At 36.9% G+C, this 22,393-nt stretch overlaps 1 protein-coding gene across 2 annotated transcripts in view; it reads left to right on the top strand.

Moving 5' to 3' along the window:
- EFEMP1 (EGF containing fibulin extracellular matrix protein 1) overlaps positions 1 to 22,393 on the top strand; it is a 67,122-nt gene that overhangs the window by 36,054 nt on the left and 8,675 nt on the right. For both annotated transcript variants that reach the window (XM_012477215.2, XM_012477216.2), the window contains exons 5-7: positions 15,556 to 15,678; positions 19,478 to 19,597; positions 20,572 to 20,691. In XM_012477215.2, the coding sequence (XP_012332638.1) occupies positions 15,556 to 15,678; positions 19,478 to 19,597; positions 20,572 to 20,691 (363 nt within the window). The remainder of the gene's footprint in view (positions 1 to 15,555; positions 15,679 to 19,477; positions 19,598 to 20,571; positions 20,692 to 22,393) is intronic.

The raw sequence follows: 22,393 nt of genomic DNA, 5'->3' as shown, positions 1-22,393 counted from the left end.
CTTCATTGCCATGAAGCAATCCTGTAGCCATCAACAGTCCTTTCCTCTGACAGGACTGATTCTATGAATCAAATATTATGAAATGCAGAAGATGCTAGATTTGTTGTGTTTTGACAGATTTTGTTTTGTTTAAACGTTTGCAATTTTCCTAATGAGGAATAACTTTTAGCAAGAAAGGCTGTGCTTGCCTTTTCTTATATCCATTCATCTGGAATATGCCAAAGGAAGGGAAGGTCATGCATAATGCTCCTCCTGATTGGGTTTCAGTCATAAAGACCATATTAAGAACATGACACTAAGCAAGAAAACAAAGGTAGGATATTTGATAATGTGAAATTGTACAGAAAATTACATTAAAAGGTCTGACTTTCTGCGGTTTTCTTGCTTTGTTCCATCTGTATATAGCAGAAGTACCACCCTGATCCAACTACCAATTTAAGTCTTCACACTGTTAAGTATAATTTATTGAGCACTTACTATGGACCAGGTACATCCATTTTGAGTGTGCATTGTTTCAATTAGTCCTCACCATATCATTATGACCTGATTAATGTAGCAGTGAGCTTATACTTCATAGATGTGGCAGTGAGATTTGGAAAAGTGGAAAAGTTAAATAACTTTCCCAGGACACATAACTAACATGTGATGTTGCCTAGATTTAAACTGAGGCCTATTTGACTCTAAAACTTGTGATTTTACCCACTCTTCTGTTTTAAGCATAGTTGTCAGTGAGCTGCATAAGAGAAAAAGTTATTCTGTGATTCTCACTTTCTTAAAAAGATCAACAAGTCCTCCCTTGAACTCTAATTATTGGTATAATAAATTATATATAAACATTAATTCTTGGTATAATAAGGCTAGTAAAAACAAAAGCTAGCATAAACACTACAGAAAGATACAATCTCAAAATAACTTAGAACTTAAAAATACTAGCTGTGAGAGAATAGTATGATTCCTCTAATTCTGAAAATCATGAAAAGAGATTCGTAATTGAAGGTCACTGACAGGGTACCTTACCTCCTTACACCTATCTGGCAGCCTCACAGTCATCCATATTAACCACATATGTGCCTGAAGTCAAAGGTTTTCACTTAAAAATTTCTATAAACAAATTATTACATTTCTACAGGAAAAAATAATCCTAGGCTAATTTTAAAATTAATCTGAGTTGCTCAATTTTTCCATTTTCTTTCAAAATGAAACTTGGAATATGATAGACTCCATGGATGTGCTCCATACAGTAACCAATTTAAGTATATATAACAGATCTAAGAATGTAGGGTTTGGTTTTTTTCATCTGTTTATTCATGCCAAGAAATTTTCTTTAAGATTGACTTAGTTTGGCATCAACCTCTAACACATCAACTGCATAATTGGCTTGGGTCCACCTGCCTTTGTACTCTGCAGACACACAAACCTTGTAGAGGGCATGTTTCCCCACCAGATTTTTTTTCAGAATTTGCATTGCCAAACAGACGTTAAGCTACTCTAAATTCTTGACAAGTATGTAACTTTACATGTACGCAGTAGTGCATTTAAACATTGAAGAGAACTTTCTAGTCATCCCACTCTGCTAACAGAGCCATTTACTCCTATGCAGAAAGATGAATCCATTTTCAGACTCCCCTTTGACCCTACAGATTAATCACGGCTGAAAAGTGAAAAACGAGGGAAGAAGAAACGGAGATCCATGACTATGGCCCCAAGAAAGCCAGAGCATGTTACTCAGGTTTTCCAGGATCCAATTTTGAGAGGGAAGAAGAGATTACAGCTAGAAAAAAAATACTTTTAAAAACAGCATTTTGGAATTTATCAAAGTAAGCATTAATTTCAGATTCATAAAACGAAACAGATCACAGAGAATGTATTTTCTGAGAAACTTATTTCTGTCCCCAATGGAAATGTAAGGTAAAATGCCCCAGACTCATTTTAAAGTCCAAAGACTATTTTATATGCTAGCTTGGAGAAGTCTTTAGAATTGCAACACTCACAGGGTCAGAAGTTTTATTGAACAGATTTTCTTTCGTCCCTTATGGCCTTTAGGCACTCCTTGAATTAATATTCAAGAGTTATTTGAATGCTGTTGCTTCACAACACTAAAAGTGTTTTAACATAGAGGGGGGGAAGATACCACAGCTTATGTCAATATAAATTATCAACAAATTAAGTCCAAAATATGCATGGTAATTTATGGATAATTTGGAGGAAATGGTAATTATGGTATCAATTTGGAACAAAACCAAGAAGTCAAATCTCACTTGGTTTAATGTTATCTGAAGGATCTGGGCACAAGTTTAACATTTTGATCCCTAAATAATCTTATGCCTTAACATGATGAAAACTGAATCTTCCTTCCTGAAAAATCCTTAATACAGGACAAGGAATAATAAGTATAAAATTTCGTAACCGTTTTCCTGCTCAAGGAAGAGGAGGGAGTAAATAACCACTTACAATGAAATCTTTCCTTGCTACACTTTATCATGAGGCAGGTTTTTCAGATGTTTGGAGATAGATTGTAAAGGTATAAAAGTTAACTTCACAACTATATAAAGTTATATGTATGTGTACCATGTGTCAAATGAGAGAAAGTAAAGATAGTCATTGCTGAATCCTCACAATTTTATATATTAGACTACATGCAGCATCTATTTTTCCATTTTTAATCATCATTTTCAAACTTACAGAAAAGTTAACTGTATAGCACAATGAACCAATGAACATGGAACACCCACCATTCAGATTAAAAAACTATTAAAACTTTGTCATATTTGCATGTAGCATGCCAACACTGTTTTTAAACACAGATGACTAGTCAAATCTCCCACCCCATGCTGGGATCCACATTGAATCATTTGTGTATTTCCAATGATAGAAAGCTCATTACTTCCTAATACATCGAAACATCTAATAACCACATTTTTTCTTACACTGAGCTAAAATCCGCCTTTCTTGCATTTCTAGGCATTTATTCTGTTTCTGCTTTTTGGAAATACACAGTCAAGTTCTTTTCCTCTTCCCAGGAAGAAGAGCAGAAGAAACAACTATTGAGTACTAGGATTAGTATCTGAATGACAAAATAATCTGTACAACAAACCCTCATGGCACAAATTTACCTATACAACAAACCTGCACATGTAACCCTGAACCTAAAATAAAAGTTAGAAGAAAAAATATTTTTTCCTCCTTCCCTAAGCACCCTTTCTTTACACTTAAGACCATCTCAGATACAGGTCTTATCTGCATTGTCTTCTCTTGTAAATTGAGTAGAGGGAAAAAGATAAGGATGGTGTGAGGAGGCAGGGTGGGGCTATGGGCCTTCTTATGGGCTGGCTTTTTTTTTTCCCCCCCACAAATTCTTTCATTCAGTTTGAGATTTTTCAAATTTCAGTTTTGCTATCTTTAAACCATGGGTTGTTCTGAAGTATGCCTAATTTTCCAAAAGAAGGGCTTTTTCTAGTTTTGTTGTTGTCATTGTTTCTATCTTATTTGCATTGTAGTTGGAGAACATAATCTGTATATTGCAAATCTTTGAAATTTATTTAGACTTACTTTAATGCCAGCATATAGCCATTTTATTTTAATGTTCTCTCAATACTTAAAAAGGCTATGTATTCTGTACTGTGCTCTATACATGTCAATTAGTTCAAAGGTTTTAATCACATTTTCTATTCATTTCTGAAAACATGTGCTTATCCTTTCAATTACTAGGAGAAGTGTGTTAAAATCTTACTATAACTGTGCTGGTCATTTTTTCCCTTTCGTTTCATTCATTTTTGCTTTGTCTATACTGAGGCTATATAATTAAGTGGATTTAAACTTAGAATTTCTACATATTCTTGATAAACTGAAATTTTATTATTATGTAGTATTACTTTTTATTCTCTAATAATCATTTTTCATTAAAGTCAACCTCTTCTGATACTAATATTGCAAAGCCAACTTTCTTTTGTTTAGTGTCTGCATAAATAGTTTCCACCTTTTTTCTTTTAATCTGTGTCCTTATATTTAAATTATGTCTCTTGAAACAGTATATATTTGGATTTTGTTTTTTAATCAATTTGACAATTTTTGGTTTTTAGTGAGAGCATTTAGTCCATTTACATTTACAATAACCACTGATAATGTTTAGGTTTAAAACTACCTACCCTTCTATTTACTGTCTATTTGTCCTGCATATTTTAGTTTCCTTTTCTTTCTTGCCTTCTTTCTAAATTCAGGCAGTATTTTGTATTATTCCATTTCCCCTTTATTAGCTTTGTCGTTTTACTTTTTTGCCATTTCTTTATTGTTTTTCCAAGGGATCATTTGAACATGCATCCATGACTTATCAAAATTTAAGACAAATTAGTACTTTTAACTGTTCCTGTGTGATGCAAAGGACCTTAAAATATTTAAACTCTATTCTTCCTGCCAACCTATATATGCTATTATTCTTATGTATTTTAATTCTAAATATTTTGTAAATCCCAAAATACTTTACTATTATTGTTTTAGGCAGCAGTATTTATTTAGATTTATCCACATCTTTGTTCTTTTCATTGCTTTTCATTGTACTGGAATTCTGAATCAAAAAGACAACAGAAAAAAAGAATTTAGTGCAAATAAGGGCCCTGAGGCATATGGAGAAACATTGCACAGAAAGATCATAAGTAAGGTATAATGAAATGGGCAGGAAAATACACACAAGAAAATAACATTCTCTGAAGGCAAGAAGCACAAAGATATTCTTTATTGAAAAAGCTTTAGGCAAGCAGTTAATGAGTTGGAGAAGTATTGCCAAGTTACACTCACCAAATTTAGTAGTATGCCTCAATTTAGTGGGCACAAAAGCTGCTTATTGTTGAATGAACAACAACAAGCATAATGTAATTGGTCTCATACAATTAGGAGGTCAGCAAGCCAAGCTTGTTATAATTGGCACTGCCATAGCCAGGGGCTTATGCGACCTCAAGTGATGATTTGCCTGAAGGAATAAGCCAGGAATGTGTGTGCTTTGGGCTCCGGAGACTTGACTAATCTGGCTGCAAGGCCTCAGGGAGGGAGGCCAAGAATCAAATCACAGTGCTCAGGCAGGGCTTGGTGGACTCAGTTGAATGTAGTCAGTCTCCATTCAGTTCATCACTCGCCAGTGTTTGATCCAGACCAGGGAAGTGGGAGATAGGGGAGAGGAGAGATGAAGTGGCCAGGCACCAGGAAAACACAATTGAAATGTCAGTGCAGAGGCATCCCATAATAGGGCAGGATCTTAATTCCTCCAAAGGCCATCCACTTTGAAGTAGGTCTCCAGCCTGTATGAAATGGGCTTAAACCTTCACACAAAGGGTCTTTAATTCCTAGTACTGAGCCACCCTGGAACAAAGACTTATGGTGTTGTGTTTCAAAATACAGGTTTACCTCCACAAGGTGGCAGATTGATGATTGGTTGTAATATCCCAAATATCAGAGTTATCTTTTCCCAAACATTTTTTAAATTAATAATTAAGCTGGGGAAAAAAAAAGGGAGTTTATCTGGGTATGACATATTCACAGAGATGCCAGAAAATACTCCTAACTATTAACCATCATTTATCAGTAGACAATGTTGTTTTCTTGAGATTTTGAAAGCATAAAGTTTACGTTGCCAGTGGGCAAAAACAGCTGAAGAATGAGAAGTAAATCCTTTGTTTCCTTGCTCTTCTGTTTCAGCTTATAACCCTTTGGTTCATTTGGTTTGTGTGTAGTACAGATGAGTCACAGATTGGTCGTTCACATGTACCAGTTGGTTTTCTTCCTCATGCTCGTGAACTATATGCCTATACAATCATCTAGCAAATGAATACTATTGTCCACAGAGGAAGCTAGGTGAGGGGGTCATTTGCAATGCAAATCCATCATCATTGCTAGAAAAGCAATTGGAAGTTGCATGATTTTTTTCCTATGAGAACAGCATGTTGTAAAGTCCTGATAGAACACAATGCAATGCCAAGAACTTCTAGGACACTTGACTCGCCACTCTCTAAAACAAAGAAATGAACTATCAGGGAAGCTGATATTTGTTAATTTTGGTGATATTTTTGTTTATCATTTAAAGCACACCAAATTATTAACAATCTGTTTTGCCAGAACTGATAAGAATCTAGAACTATAAATCTACTGCTGGCCATCGATGAAGACAGTTCTTTCTTGTTACTTAATATTAGTATTTATTTTATCCACTAGAACTGCTTAGCTTGGGTGAATTCTAGCTGATAATTTCAGAAGGGTGAAAAGCTAACTAGAACTGGGCATTTGGCCCAGATAAATCTGATTCCAGTACTATGAAAGAAACAGCAAGGGAACTAGAAAGTCTTTAACAAAAAATTGTTGATAATTGGCTAAAAACTGAGGAGAGAAACAGAAAACTTGGAGAGCTATGAATGTTATTCTAAGTAGAAGAAAGACACAAGGGAGGAACCAAGGTGCTGTGACATTAACAATCCTATCTTTAAGGCTAAAAAAAATTAAAAACACGTATAACTCCACTTAAAACTGCTCTTCAGAACTCTTAGGAAATAAGTCTTTCTGAAGACCTAAATTGCAGAAACAAAATGGAAATCTTAGGTTTGAATCTTTGCTCTATGTGACCTTGGGCAAGTCCCCTCAGCTGAGTCCATATTTCAGTGACATCCTTCTTCCTCATCTGTAAATTGTGGATGAATTAACTACCTCTTCCACAGGGCTGCCATGAGGATTAAATCAGAAGCTTTGTAATTCTGCCTTCCCAATCAAATAATAGATCTTTTCATATTGCTAAGAATTTACTTATTTTTGTACCAATTAATTTTAGAATATTACCAAGTTTGTATATGAAGCTATGTAAAATGTTATATACTTCCTTCTAAATCAGATTTCAATCTACATAAGTTATCATATTAATTACTCAGGTTATCATTATCAATAGCAATTACTGAATGAGTAAATCAGTAGTAAGCCACAGTGCCCTCAGCTCTTGCTGAAGTGGTTCTTACCTTCCAGGATTATAGTAGAAAGCCAAATACTCCAAATACCTCTAAGACCTTCACTCAGTGAGTCCCTTTTTATTTGAAAAGTTTCAGAGAGTAAGCAAAAAGAATACTTTGGTAGGAACTGGTTTATCACCCTCTCCCTAGAAAGGATTGGGAGCAATCATTTTGAGCAGGTGGGTATCTAAATCATTAAGAATGTTGGGGGGAAAGAGGCCAATGGTAAAGTAGGCTCCTCCTTCTAACAAACATGAATCCTTGACCTTGACCTTTTTTCCACTTTACTCCATTTATGAGATTAAATCAGTTTGATTGAGAAAGCTAGGTATAATACGGTTTTAAATCCACACAGATCAACAAGTATCAGCAACTTGAGTTTAACCACTACCTTTTCTTTAACCACAAGAGTTCACAGGATATAGCACCATCGAATAATATTTGCAAAGCATGCACAGTGTCCACACAGAACTAGTAAAAATATGGTTATTTTACTCCAGAGATTTATAGTCTGGAAACAAAAAGGCATATTGTAAAGAATCTGAATACTTTAAAAACTCTGTGTGTTATTGTTGAGGATACACTATTTTAGAGATGGAGAAACAAAGAGAAAAAAATTGATACCATGACCCTAGATTACATGGGGAGTGACAGATTCGAAATAATTCCAGCCTTCTTTGTCCTATTACTAATGCATTCTCATCACTAGTCAACAGTGGCTTATTCAGAAGTAGTTCTGAATTATTTCTTAAACCAAAAGCAGCACAAATTAGAAAAGTCTAAATGGTACTCAACACCATTCAAGGTGCAGATAATTTTTGCCTGTGAAAACATGCTGAAGGGACTCCATGTCGTGGTTAAGTTATCAAATTATGGAAAGAACATTGCAGAGATTAAAATGTTGCATAAGAGAGAGAAAGCAGCATGAGTCAGGGGTTTGGGAAATATGAGTCAGACTAAAGGGAAGGAGCCAAAAACATAGAGAATGAGGGCCTAAGCAGGGACTTAATGGACACCACAGAGATGTGGACATAGTTGCCTCCATTAACGTTGAGAGAAAATCAAATGTGTGGTTCTCTAGACTTAGGGGTTGGTGTGACAAAGAAGCTAGAAGTGAGAGCTGAGCGAAGATTAGCCTGCGTTATTTAAAGCAACTAATGGTGCCAAAGTCAGCAAGAGAGGGACCTACAATAGTATAAATCACTAGGAAGGAGCATGTGGGCACATTTTTGAAAAATGAGGGAATCACCAAATATTGCCATTAGCTATTCTTAATGTATTAGAATGATGAAATGTGTTGTGATATTTTAGGAAGCACATTCTATTATTTTGTTCTTAGGTAATGTTAGCATTAGGCTCGGTCTACATAGTTCAGAGTGACTCCCCATGTTGTTCAATCCAGACTCTCTAATCCTGCCTTTAAGGCCTTGAATTTTGCTCACCACAGAGCTAGCATTTCATGATCCCCTTCAACCAGGCACTGCACTAGGTTCCTCACACAGAGCCCCTGCAGCTGTGCTGACTCTGTCTGTCTGCCATTCTTCTCATGGAAACAAGTTTTGTCTTATCAGCATTTTCTAATGTGAGCTGCTTTCTGCCTAGAAACAGCCTCCTTTTCCTGGCAACCCATGCATCTCATTTTCTTCAAAATGCGGTGGAGAACTCACTTCCTTTGGCAAATCATCCATGGCTGCCCACTGCCGATGCTGCTTTATACCTCATAGCCTCTGCACTCCTGGACTCAATTGCTCAACATCATTTTTCTTCGACTAACATCTTGCTGATTTTGCTGTGTTTCTCAGATATTGCCTGTTACTTTGCTTTATACATTTTTAGCTCCATTAGGTAAAACACTGATCCTACTTTTCCTGAAATTTTAGGCACCAATTCTCAGCAAATGGTAGTAACTCATTTATCCATTTATTGAACAAATACTTATTGAAAATTCACCATGTTTCATGCACTATCCTAGGCAGTGGGAATATGGGGGGCACGGAGTAAGATATAGATCCCCCACCCCCACCCAAAGAGCTTGGGTCCAGGTCTCAGGAAATTTATTAACTGACTGCCTGAAAAACCAAGTGAGCTTAACTGTTAATGACAAATTATAATCACGAAAAAACAACAACAAAAAATTTCTCCCCATAGTAATTTGTCCTAGATTATCAGGAAGATCATGGCTGACCTGAGTAGTTTCCCCTATAAATAAAGCATTGCTTTTGCTAATGCAGATATTCTCGCATATAAATGTAGGAAACTGATTTTTCTTACACACCCTGGAGATACCCATGAAAGGCAGTGTTTGCACTATGGGGAGTCAGGAGCAAGTAGAGGACAGTGGACTGTCATCAACACTCCTGGGAGAGCCAGCTTTTCCATAGAATCTGCCCAGGGATGGATATTCTGCTTTGAGTTTCTGACATCATTGTCCATTTTAGTAATTTTTGTATCGTAGTGAACTTTCTCATATTTAAGACAAATGGAAATGCATAGAAGTAGAAAAGCAAACATAATAAATTTAACAATGTGACTTTATATGACTTCGTATAGATGTGTAAATAAGCAATTCCAGGATCTCAAAGTAGAATTTTCAAAGTAATAAAATTGTGTTCTTTAGATAAACTAATAAATGGACATTATAATTGAAAATAAGTCAAAGAAATTCAATCTGTTTATAGCCCTTAGCATTAGATAAACTGACAACAGCAAGGGAGAGGATAAGTATTTTAAAGTACAGCTAGAGAAGCCATAAATGGAAATGTAGTTAGTAGCTGCTTCCTGGTCACAGAGGTCACTTTTTTGGACGATTTTATGAGTCCCAGTAAGTAGAATGTGTAATCACCAGTCAGTCCTAGGTGAGGCAAGTCTTGTTGCAGCTTTGTTTAGGTTTTGGTGGAAAAAGGGAAGAAAAGTAGTGGCAGTGAGCACAGTGGTATTTTATTTGTTTTTGTTGTTGTTTGTTTTTATCAAATTAATTTAACTCACCTAATATTTGTATTAAATAATCCTCTCAGAAGATGTCATTCTTAAGGAGGAGTAGCACAAGTTTTTGTGTTTAAAATCTTTGTAATGATATATTAATTCCACTGGAAATGTTAGCCTATTTATCAGACACTAAGAAATGAGTGACAAGAAAGTAGGAAGGAAGTCATAGGGCATAGGTTGTAGGAATGAAGTGGGGTGGAGGCAGTTGGTAGAGAGATGTCAAAAAGAAAAGCCTCAGTCACTGCTGAGGCCTCCCTTAGAAAATGCAGCAGCCAGCCCAAGGCCTTGATCTTCTGCCAGAGGAAACTTGCCACATCTGAATCTAACATTGCCATATCTCTCAGGACTGTTATCGCTGCAAATGCTGGCAAATGTTCTTGAAAAAAAACAATAGAAATTCCGCTGTCATTTCTGCATTAACGAGTCATAAAGTTCTGAAGAAACCCCAATAGAAAGGTTTTCTTCAAGTGCATCTGAGAAAGTAATAAAAGACACAAAAAATAGCAGATAATGTCAAAGCAAGATTGTTGCACCATCGCATAGTACCTAGAAAGGACAGTTTGTAATCACTGATTTGAAAATAATACCAGTAGTAATTATAATAAATTTCAAAACAAAGTAACAAAAACCTTAGCCAAAACTTTAAAAGCAAGTTCAAAGAATTACGTAAGTGGATGCTTTATAGATTATTATCCAATAAATAGCCATACATCATTCAAGTATTTTACATCTCCCCTCCCTTTTTCTTATGGAAAGAATCTCTCTTATCATTTCCACACCCAGCTAAGTGAAGTTGATTTCTGAAAACAAACCTTTTATAATCTCAACTTCATATATTATTATACTGCATACTGTAAATGCAGCAGTCCCCCTTGAAAACTACAGAAAAGTGAAAGGCAAAACAACCCTAAGGGCTACTCTGAGATTCTTAGAGGGAAGACAGAAATCGGGTAAATTCTAGTTACTTATTTTTTTATTATTGATTCTTTCCCTACATTTCCTTCCAAAATACTACCCTGGGTCTGCCACAGTGATGATCTAAGACCCCTGAGGCAGATTTAAGGAGTCTTAGATCATCACTGTGGTAGACCCAGCATAGTATTTTGTTTTTTATGCAAAATTTGTCATCTAGGAATCCCAAATTTTAAGATTTTTTTTTAATGAGGCTTAGAGTGGTTATTGAAGAATGATGAAATTATATGATCCTTTCTTGTGTGCTACTTAACTTCATAATATGGATTTGAATTAATATAAAGGTGATATAGATAAGGCAAAGTTAATTACTGTAAATATGAATATACACACACAAATTTTTATTACCTTTTGATCCCAAAGAAATACCTACCCTAAAATTGACCACATAATTGAAAGTAAATCACTCCTCAGCAAATGCAAAAGAACGGAAATCATAACAAACAGTATCTCAGACCACAGTGCAATCAAGTTAGAACTCAGAATTCAGAAATTAACTCAGAACCGCAGAGCTTCATGGAAACTGAACAATTGGCTCTTGAATGTTGACTGGATAAACAATGAAATGAAGGCAGAAATAAAGATGTTCTCCGAAACCAATGAGAATGAAGACACAACATACCAGAATCTCTGGGACACATTTAAAGCAGTCTCTAGAGGAAAATATATAGCAATAAGTGCCCACATGAGAAGCAAGGAGAGATCTAAAATTGACACCCTATCGTCAAAATTGAAAGAGCTAGAGGAGCAAGATCAAATAAACTCAAAACCTAGCAGAAGACAAGAAATAACTAAGATCAGAGCAGAACTGAAGGAGATAGAGACACAAAAAAACCCTTCAAAAAATCAATAAATCCAGGAGCTGGTTTTTGAAAAGATCAACAAAATAGACAGACCAATAGCCAGATTAATAAAAAAGAAAAGAGACAATAACCAAATAGATGCAATAAAAAACGATAAAGGGGATATCGCCACAGATTTCACAGAAATTCAAATCATCATCAGAGATTATTACAAACAACTCTATTCACTAGGAAACCTGGAAGAAATGGATAAATTCCTGGACAGTTGCCTCCTCCCAAGCCTAAACCAGGAAGAAGACGAAACACTGAATAGACCAATAACAAGGTCTGAAGTCGAGGCAGCAGTTAAGAGCCTATCACCCAAAAAAAGCCCAGGTCCAGATGGGTTCACAGCTGAATTCTACCAGACATACAAAGAGAAGCTGGTACCATTCCTTCTGAAACTATTCCAAATAATTCAAAAAGAGGGAATCCTTCCCAAATCATTTTATGAGACCAAAATCATCCTGATACCAAAACCCGGCAGAGACTCAACAAGAAAAGAAAACTACAGGCCAATATCCATGATGAACATAGATGCAAAAATCTTCAATAAAATACTGGCAAGCCAATTGCAACAGCACATCAAAAAGCTTATCCACCATGATCAAGTAGGATTCATCCCGGGGATGCAAGGCTGGTTCAACATATGCAAGTCTATAAACATAATTCACCACATGAACAGAACCAAAGACAAAAACCACATGATTATCTCAATTGATGCAGAGAAGGCCTTTGACAAAATTCAACAGCCCTTTATACTAAAAACCCTCAATAAACTAGGTATTAACGGAACGTATCTCAAAATAATAAAAGCTATTTATGACAAACCAACAGCCAATATCATACTAAATGGGCAAAAACTGGAAGCATTCCCTTTGAAATCTGGCACTAGACAAGGATGCCCTCTCTCACCACTCCTCTTTAATATAGTACTGGAAGTTCTAGCCAGAGCAATCAGGTAAGAAAAAGAAATAAAGAGTATTCAGATAGGAAAGGAGGAAGTCAAATTGTCTCTATTTGCAGATGACATGATTGTATATCTAGAAGACCCCATCGTCTCAGCCCAAAATCTCCTGAAACTGATAAGCAACTTCAGCAAAGTCTCAGGATACAAAATCACTGTGCAAAAATCACAAGCATTCCTATACACCAATAACAGACTTAAAGAGAGCCAAATCAAGAACGAACTGCCATTCACAATTGCTACAAAGAGAATAAAATACCTAGGAATACAACTAACAAGGAACGTAAAGGACCTCTTCAAGGAGAACTACAAACCACTGCCCAACGAAATAAGAGAGAGGACACAAACAGATGGAGAAACATTCCATGTTCATGGTTAGGAAGAATCAATATTGTGAAAATGGCCATATTGCCCAAAGTAATTTACAGATTCAATGCTATCCCCATCAAGCTACCAATGACCTTCTTCACAGAACTGGAAAAAACCACCTTAAACTTCATATGGAACCAAAAGAGAGCCCGCATAGCCAAGTCAATTCTAAGCAAAAAGAACAAAGCAGGAGGCATCAGGCTACCGGACTTCAAACTATACTACAAGGCTACAATAATCAAAACAGCATGGTACTGGTACAAAAACAGAGATATAGACCAATGGAACAGAACAGAGGCCTCGGAGACAACACAACATATCTACAACCATCTGATCTCTGACAAACCTGACAAAAACAAGCAATGGGGAAAGGATTCCCTGTTTAACAAATGGTGTTGGAAAAACTGGCTAGCCATGTGCAGAAAGCAGAAACTGGAGCCCTTCCTGACACCTTACACTAAAATTAACTCCAGATGGATTAAAGATTTAAACATAAGACCTAACATCATAAAAACCCTAGAAGAAAATCTAGGCAAAACCATTCAGGACATAGGTGTAGGTAAGGACTTCATGACCAAAACACCAAAAGCATTGGCAACAAAAGCCAAAATAGACAAATGGAACCTAATCAAACTCCACATCTTCTGCACTGCAAAAGAAACAGTCATTAGAGTGAATCGACAGAATGGGAAAAAATTTTTGCAGTTTACCCATCTGACAAAGGGCTGATGTCCAGAATTTACAAAGAACTAAAACAGATTTACAAGAAAAAAACAAACAAGCCCATTCAAAAGTGGGCGAAGGATATGAACAGACACTTTACAAAAGAAGACATACATGAGGCCAACAAACATATGAAAAAATGCTCATCATCACTGGTCATTAGAGAAATGCTAATCAAAACTACATTGAGATACCATCTCACACCAGTTAGAATGGTGATAATTAAAAAATCTGGAGACAACAGATGCTGGAGAGGATGTGGAGAAATAGGAACACTTTTACACTGTTGGTGGGAGTGTAAATTAGTTCAACCATTGTGGAAGACAGTGTGGCAATTCCTCAAGGACCTAGAAATAGAAATTCCATTTGACCCAGCAATCCCATTACTGGGTATATATCCAAAGGATTATAAATCGTTCTACTATAAGGACACATGCACACAAATGTTCATTGCAGCACTGTTTACAAAGGCAAAGACCTGGAACCAACCCAAATGCCCATCGATGATAGACTGGAAAATGTGGGAAAATGTGGCACATATACACCATGGAATATTATGCAGTCACCAAACCAATGAGTTCGTGTCCTTTGTAGGGACATGGATGAAACTGGAAACCATCATTCTCAGCAAACTGACACAAGAACAGAAAATCAAACACTGCATGTTCTCACTCATAGGCAGGTGTTGAACAATGAGAACACACGGACACAGGGAGGGGAGCACTACATACTGGGGTCTGTTGGGGGGAAATAGGGGAGGGACAGTGAGGGGTGGGGAGTTGGGGAGAGATAGCATGGGGAGAAATGCCAGATATAGGTGAAGGGGAGGAAGGCAGCAAATCACACTGCCACGTGTGTACCTATGCAACAATTTTGCATGTTCTTCACATGTACCCCAAAACCTAAAATACCATAAATAAATAAATAAATAAATAAATAAATTTCTTGTAACTGGTTTATTATGCTATCACTGAGCATTTACTTTTCTAGAATTGTAACCTGCATACTCCTTAAGGTACATTTAGTAAATTATTCCCAGAAGTACGTTGCTTTGAGAAAATGTGGATTTTTAAACTACACAGGCTAGAGGAACATGATTAAATTGAATCCTTCGCATGCTGAAATTTGCAATGAAATATTTATACATACATGTTACTCTGCTGTTTGCAAAAACAAACAGTGACAGGGAACATACAATATTAAAGTTTGATTACACCCATTTATTGGTCAGATTTTTAGAAATTTGTCAATGGAAATTATCTCAAATACAATATATTGGATGGAAAAAGCAAGTATCATATAATCTATTTAAATTTTTTAACATACAAAACAATGCCATATGTCTAATGGCTGCATCCCTGTCTAACAGAAGCACAGAAACATCTCAGGGAAGGATTCATGCCTACCAAGATAGTGGTAGGTGATAGGTCAGGGGATGAAGATGGTGTGAGGCTTTAGCTGTATCTGAAATGTTTCTTAACAAAACAAAGTGAACTGAGACCAACATGGCAAATGTTAGCATTTGTTAAATCTGAGTGGTACACACTGGTATTTGCAAAATTATTTTCTGAACACTTGAAATAATTTATAATTTTAAACACTTCCAATGTAACATTATAAAGTTTTAAGAATAAAGTAAAAACTTGAGAAGTGGCAAAATGGAGGAAATATCAGCATTCTCACAACTGACAATTCTTTCTGTTTTGCGTGTCTCTGACAGACATAGATGAGTGCACTGCAGGGACACACAACTGTAGAGCAGACCAAGTGTGCATCAACTTACGGGGCTCCTTTGCATGTCAGTGCCCTCCTGGATATCAGAAGCGAGGGGAGCAGTGTGTAGGTGAGTACCACAGAGCAGTGAGCACGGTCCTGTCTTGAGTACCTTAACTGTTTCAACCTCAAGCATTCCAATCACAGCATTCAGATTTCTTTGGAGAATGGTAGCCAACAACCACTTATTCTTTTATGGACTACCTGTCCATTTTTACACTAACAAGAAACAATTCACCTTACAGGTTGAGCCTATTCTGGATAACAAAGTGTTGATTAAATGTTAGATGAAGCAACAGCAGATATTTGGGGTATGAAAGGACCATAAAAACAACCAAAAATAATTTTAAATTCGCTGTTCTGGGGGCCATGGCGCTAACACACTGGTATTGTGGGCTGCGTTCACCATTAAGTGCCGCAGAGCACAGCACAGCACAGCACAGCACGGAGAGCAAATGGTGGAGTTGCATTCCAAGCACCACCCCCAGCTCACTTTGAGACCCTGAGCAAGTTACTTAAACCCTGTGTCTCACTATGTTCATTTTTATGTGGAGATAGTACTAGTCCCTACCTCTAGAGCTCATGTAGGGAATACTTAGAACAGTGCCTGTCCCTGTACAGTAAAGCTATATGCTATCATTGTGTTCTGAGTCAACAGATGAATATTAAAAGCTCTTTATGCTGCAAGCCTTCATAGGGTACCAGGAGTACAAAGCCAAGTTCAGCTTATGCCTCTGCTGGAGGGCCTTAAGAGCGTGAGCTCCCTGACAGCAAGACCAGGTCAGCTTGTGTCACTGTGGTCTCCCCAGTCCCTGAAGCATGCCCAACACATGATGGAGGCTCTATGTATGTGTTTTGAGTGAATAGAGAACAAAGTATGAGGAAGCCAACTGGCAGATAGTGAAGTAGAATATAATACTGTGGGCTTAATCATGTGACTCAGCAATAGACATGAAACTCTAACTCCCTCTGTCCATTTATTTACATACCCCCTCTTACCACAGATCAGTGAAGAAGCCTTATTTCCTCTTAGGAACAGAGGGTGAAGATGTGGAGACAGAAAACCAGCATCAGTTTTCGTCTGAGAATGTGAGCTGTTAATGTTCACATGTCAACACTGAGTTCCTTGTGGGCCCCAGCCCAGTTCTGCCTGCCATAGGGCTGTCCCTAGATGCTGGGGTTAGTGCCCAGTCTCTGAGGAAGGCTCAGGGTTTGCTGTAAATAAAGCTATGGTTAAAAGAAAAATGTGTGGAAAACTCCAGCGATACCAAAGTTTTGCTATTGTGTTAGACAGGAAAATAAACATTTGAGGGCATCAAAAGTACAGAAAAAAAAAACTAATCCAACTTAGTGTAGGGTGAATCAAAGAGAATCGAACATATGGTCACAGCCCTTTTAATGTGGTAGGAGGAGATATTCCTAAACTCAGATCTAATCGTGTGTCTTCCCCTCCTGCTTCCCTTACCGAGAGAATCAAGTTTACATTCCTCGACAGAGCATGAAAGGTTTTGCTCAATCTGATCTATGTCCAGCTCTGTTGCATAAACACCTCTCCCCCACCAAAAAAAATTACACTCCAGCTTTATTCCACCAGTTCCCTACACACATCACACAGTGTTACTTACACTTTGGTGCCTCTACACAAGCTCTTTACAGCACCACGAACATTCCCTCCTGCCAAACTCTTATTTCACTATCAAATCCGAGCTTAGGATCACTTCCTCTGGAAAGCCCGCTATGATCTACCCAAATATAATTATTTGCTCCCTCCCCTGTGCCAGTACTTCTCAAATTATGGTAAAGGATATTTTTTTGTAAATTTCCAATCTGTGATGGACCAACACTTCTGTAAAGTACAACAAAAATGATGTTACAGTAATGTCAAATTGCTGTGTCTAAACATGTACTCTAAGTTTCTGTATTTACTCATTGTAGGCTGGTCCAAATAGTCCATGAACCAGCAGCAGTCAGCAGGCCACACCTCGAGTGGCATGGTACTCCCTCTGTCCCATACACTCGTTTCTATTGTTGATCTTATCATCCCATGGAATAATTTGTTGCATACCTGTCTTTTATACCAGGCAGGGCAGAACACATGTATATTTATTATCATTATAAACTTGCAGTGCAAAACGCAATGCTAGCAAATAACAATGGTTCAATAAACGTTTACAAGTTGAGAAGGCATGCATCATTTATTCACCAAATAGTTATTGAGGGCTTACTGTGTAACAAGCACTGTTCTAGGCACTGGGATAGTAGTAAACAGAGTTTACAAATTGATAGCCCTCATGGAGCTATTAGAAAGTATAATACCATTCATACAAATTAGCTATCAATACTAGCACCTGATGATAGTACTGGACTAGGAAGCACTATGCTAAAATTGCTCTTAATCAGTGTGAAGTTTCAATTCATTCAAATAATATTTATTGAGCACCTACTATGCCAGGCCCTATTCCAGATCCAACAATGAACAGACAAAAAACCCTCTACCTTCACCTCAAGGGGAAGAGACAGGTCTTATTTGCCAGGCATTATAGTGAGGGAGACAGACAAGAAGCAAATAAACATGTAATATAATGTTGAACACTGTTAAGGGCTACAAATAAGTCTAAAGCAGGGTAAGGGAATAGAGTAGAAGAACCTATTTTATATTGGTGGGAGAGTGGTCTCCCTGAGGAGGTGACATTTGAACAGACACCTGAACAAAGGGGAAAAGCCATGTGAATATCTTCTTATCATTTATTTCAACATTCAAGTTGAATCAGATGCATCTTGCAGCTTATTAGCTCCCATTTATGTTTACCTGCTTTGTGCCAGGAACTTTGCCTACATTATGACATGTAACCCTCCCAACAATTCTACTTACAGAAGAGGAAATAGAAGTTCAAGAGGTTAAGACCAAGCTAGTAATTGCCAGAACAAAGATTCAAACTCAGGTTATCCTGAGGCCACTTGAGTACACTGCCTCCCACAATTTTAGTTATTAAAGTACCAAAAGAGCCCAGCATAAAGGTTTGTTTTGTTTTGTTTTGTTTTGTTTTGTTTTACCATAAGGCAGTGTCACTATCTAGCGTTACATTGTATATGCATAATTGTTGTTTTAAATTACACATGCCATGTTGGAGTTGCTACAAAGTGTAGAATCATGAATTAATGAAATTTTATTGTGCTTCTAAGATGTTAGTCCTACTCTGCAAGTTTTCAGTTGAGCATTTTATAGTTGAAAAATATTTATATGAGAAGGACACAGGCTGGAACACTTTACCAAAGTGTCAGAAGAGCACTCTCAAGGGGTAACTTGTTTAGCATCCTATTCTTCCACAGTGTTCTTTGTGTATCTATTGGATACACAAAAACTTCCTAAGATACACATGGCAAGACTTGCTATCCACATCTTGCAGAAGAAAAAAACAAAATACTAAACGTATAAGTGACTTAGCCAAGGTCACTGGTTGAGCACAGCCCACAACTGTTTCCTCTCTTTTGCGCGGCACCATGCACTTTAGTAGTTCTTTTTTACTTCCGTAATTATAAATCAGCTTTTGACTCCCCAAACTGACATCTTATATATATGTGTGCAGTAGTCTTAATTATTTTCTTTTCTTTAAATCTCAACCCATCCACCAAGTTTATTTACCACTGAATGGTGTGAACACTGAGTCTTTGTTTTTAACGTCTTAACTACAGAATATGGACAAAGTATATTTAAAATATATATACTCTAATTTTAACAAAATAGAGAGGAAATTATTACTTTTAAAAAGAGATTTTTCACTAGATAATGCTCTACAGAGAATTTGAAAGCAAACAGCAATGCTAATTCAATAATTTGGTTCTCTTTGTGTGTGTGCCTGATAACCTAGACATAGATGAATGTACCATCCCTCCATATTGCCACCAAAGATGCGTGAATACACCAGGCTCATTTTATTGCCAGTGCAGTCCTGGGTTTCAGTTGGCAGCAAACAACTATACCTGTGTAGGTAAGCCTTTTGAGAACTTGCTGATTTCTGTCTTCACAAAAGGAAACCCCATGCCCTGTTGCAGTATTTCCAGTTTTCTATGTTCTTGAGTAAATAGTTTCCATTGACTTCCCTTCAGCAATCATAAAGCTTAAAAGATGATAACCAATCTGTGTCTCAAAACACATCAAGATGTGAATGGAAAACTTTTTAACTTTGGTTTTAGTTATCCTCTGCGGATATATCAACAAATTTAAAACTACAAATCAATTGATAGACACATACCAATTAGTCAACAGTGTGTCATATAATGCTGAAAGTGCCAAAGGGGTAACTACAAGTTCAAGTATATAAACTTTCCATTGAAAGTGCATCTGATTTTTCATGCTGCTTCTCCTTTTTCAGAATTCAATGTCATGGCACACAATTAAAATATTAGCATGACATGGAAAAAAAATCTAGTGTAGGAAAAATGCCTTTTCACAATATTTGCAGTGCTTTAGAGCATTGCAAAACTCCGTATTGGTCTCAAAGGCTTATGTTATAATTGTAATGGAATTTCACAGAGCCCATTTAAAAAGTAATAAATAGCACAGATAAATCTTCAGTACAGCATGTTGAGAGACCATATCAGTATAAGTGTCTTAATATCAATTATTTATAGACTTGGCATTTTGTTTCTGAACAACAACAAAAGAAAATAAATACTGGAATGTATATTTATTAGAAGCATTAAATTCCTTTGGAAAGATTCATCAAACATCAAACTAACTGTCATTCCTAGAAAAAATACTTTGGTATTTCCAAGAGACATATATGACAGACGTTAGAAGTTGTTCCAACAAATATGAAACCTAAATGGATGTTCTCCAGTGAGCTTCTACAGGGCAAGTAATTCAGCTGGGGAATTACTCACTTATCAGCAGATGACATAGGTACAAAAGAGCAAGGATATGTTTAAAGTCTATATATATATTAAAAAAAACTTTTTTCAGATATAAATGAATGTGATGCCAGCAATCAATGTGCTCAGCAGTGCTACAACATTCTTGGTTCATTCATCTGTCAGTGCAATCAAGGATATGAGCTAAGCAGTGACAGGCTCAACTGTGAAGGTAAAACTCTTCCCAAATAGTATAGAATAAGAGTCCAGTTCCTTGGACTCCATGTTTGGGTACCCTTCCACAAACACTCCCTTCGTGGAAGCTGTTTTTCTCTATCCTGGATTTTCCCTCTGGAGTCTCTTTCCACACTCTCTTGTGGAAGCCTGTCTTCCCCTCCTAAACTCCATCTTTCTCTCTATTCCCTTCCACTCAATGTGGAAGCTGCTTTCCTCTCCTGGATTCCATCTTTCTGGATTCTCTCACTCAGTGTGAGGGTTAGCTGTTTCTTTCTCTCTCCTCCTTTTTCTCTCTTTCTTTAAATAAATCACTTTCAAAAAAAATTTTTTAAAGAAGAAAAAGAAAAAAAATTTAAATAATAAAAATAAAAGAGTCCAATTCCTGTGATTGCTATTGTTTTATCTGATTATGTACCTGTTTCTGAAAATAAATGTTTACTCTTGGGAATTCTGTTCTAAAATCCAGTTAATGTAGTTCAGTTGTTACATTGCCTTTTTAATATGTTACCAAGAAAAAGGGAAAGAAATAAAATAACTGAAATATTAGGTGCAGGCTGGATCTAATAATTAGAAAGGGCGCTCTAGCATGTTGCTTCTCAGTGTGTTATCCATTGACCAGGAGTGTCAGCACCTCCTGGGAGCTTATGAGAAATGCAGAAATTCAGGCTTCCCACCCAGACCTCATGAGTCCAAATCTACATTTAACAAAAACTCCAGGTGACTGGTATGCACATTTAAGTTTCAGAATAGCTGAGTGAATGTCAAAACATTAAAATAAAAAATCAAGAGATCTGGCTTCTGGTCTTATTCCTGCTGCTGTGTGACTTGGGCAGATTTCTTAAGTTGCCTGGGTTTCACTTTCCATGTGAACAAGAAGAGATCCATTTAACTAAATTGATGAACTTCAGAGTCCATTGCATGTGCATATTCCGTTGTGTAATTCAAAAGGCATTAGACATCCTGGGGGGAATGCCATGGACACTTGATGTCTCTGACCTTCATTCAGCTTTACACAAATTTCAAACCCCACTGAGAGAGGCCTCACATCATGCCATTATGTGCAAAATTGAAAGAGGCTACCTCAGGACAGCTGCCTCTGCCCTTCTGAGTAAACGGTAGGGATATCACTATTCAGAAATGCAAAGCATTCTTCCCCTGAAGGCCAGTTCCTGCCAAGCTGTCATTCTGGAAGCTTGCAAAGGTAGGGGACTTGGAGTTCAAAGCTCAGATGAACTTGGCGTCAAAGTCACCCAGTTTCTGAGAAGACAGACATGAACTCTGCATCCTGGATATGTCTGCAGAATCCAAAATGAAGAGCATCAACCACAGGCCAATTCATTCAGTCTGTTCAGCTAGTGTAGTTAGGTCCAGGATTAGCCCAACTGTCAGAAATCATTCAGTAAAACTCCTGATAAGAAAAACTCTTTCTGCTGTGAAATTACAGAGGGAAATAAGCTGATACTGTTAGAATTTGCCTTTGAGTTGCTTATAAAGTTTTGTATTTCTATTTCAGAATTTGCAAAATTTTTACTTTTTTTAGTTCACATCAAAAGTATATTACTTCCCCCTGGACTGTTGAGCAGAAGAAATATAAATAAATAGATACATACATACATACATACATACATACATACATACATACAGAAGTGAAATCCAGGCAACTTAAGAAATGTGCCCAAGTCAAAACATAGCAGGAA

Source organism: Aotus nancymaae, unplaced genomic scaffold (assembly GCF_030222135.1).
Source record: "Aotus nancymaae isolate 86718 unplaced genomic scaffold, 86718_ANA_hifiasm-v0.15.2.pri h1tg000057l, whole genome shotgun sequence".
Classification (NCBI taxonomy): domain Eukaryota; kingdom Metazoa; phylum Chordata; class Mammalia; order Primates; family Aotidae; genus Aotus; species Aotus nancymaae.
The sequence above is the reverse complement of the archived record's forward strand: the minus strand, read 5'-3'. Positions and strand labels throughout refer to the sequence as shown.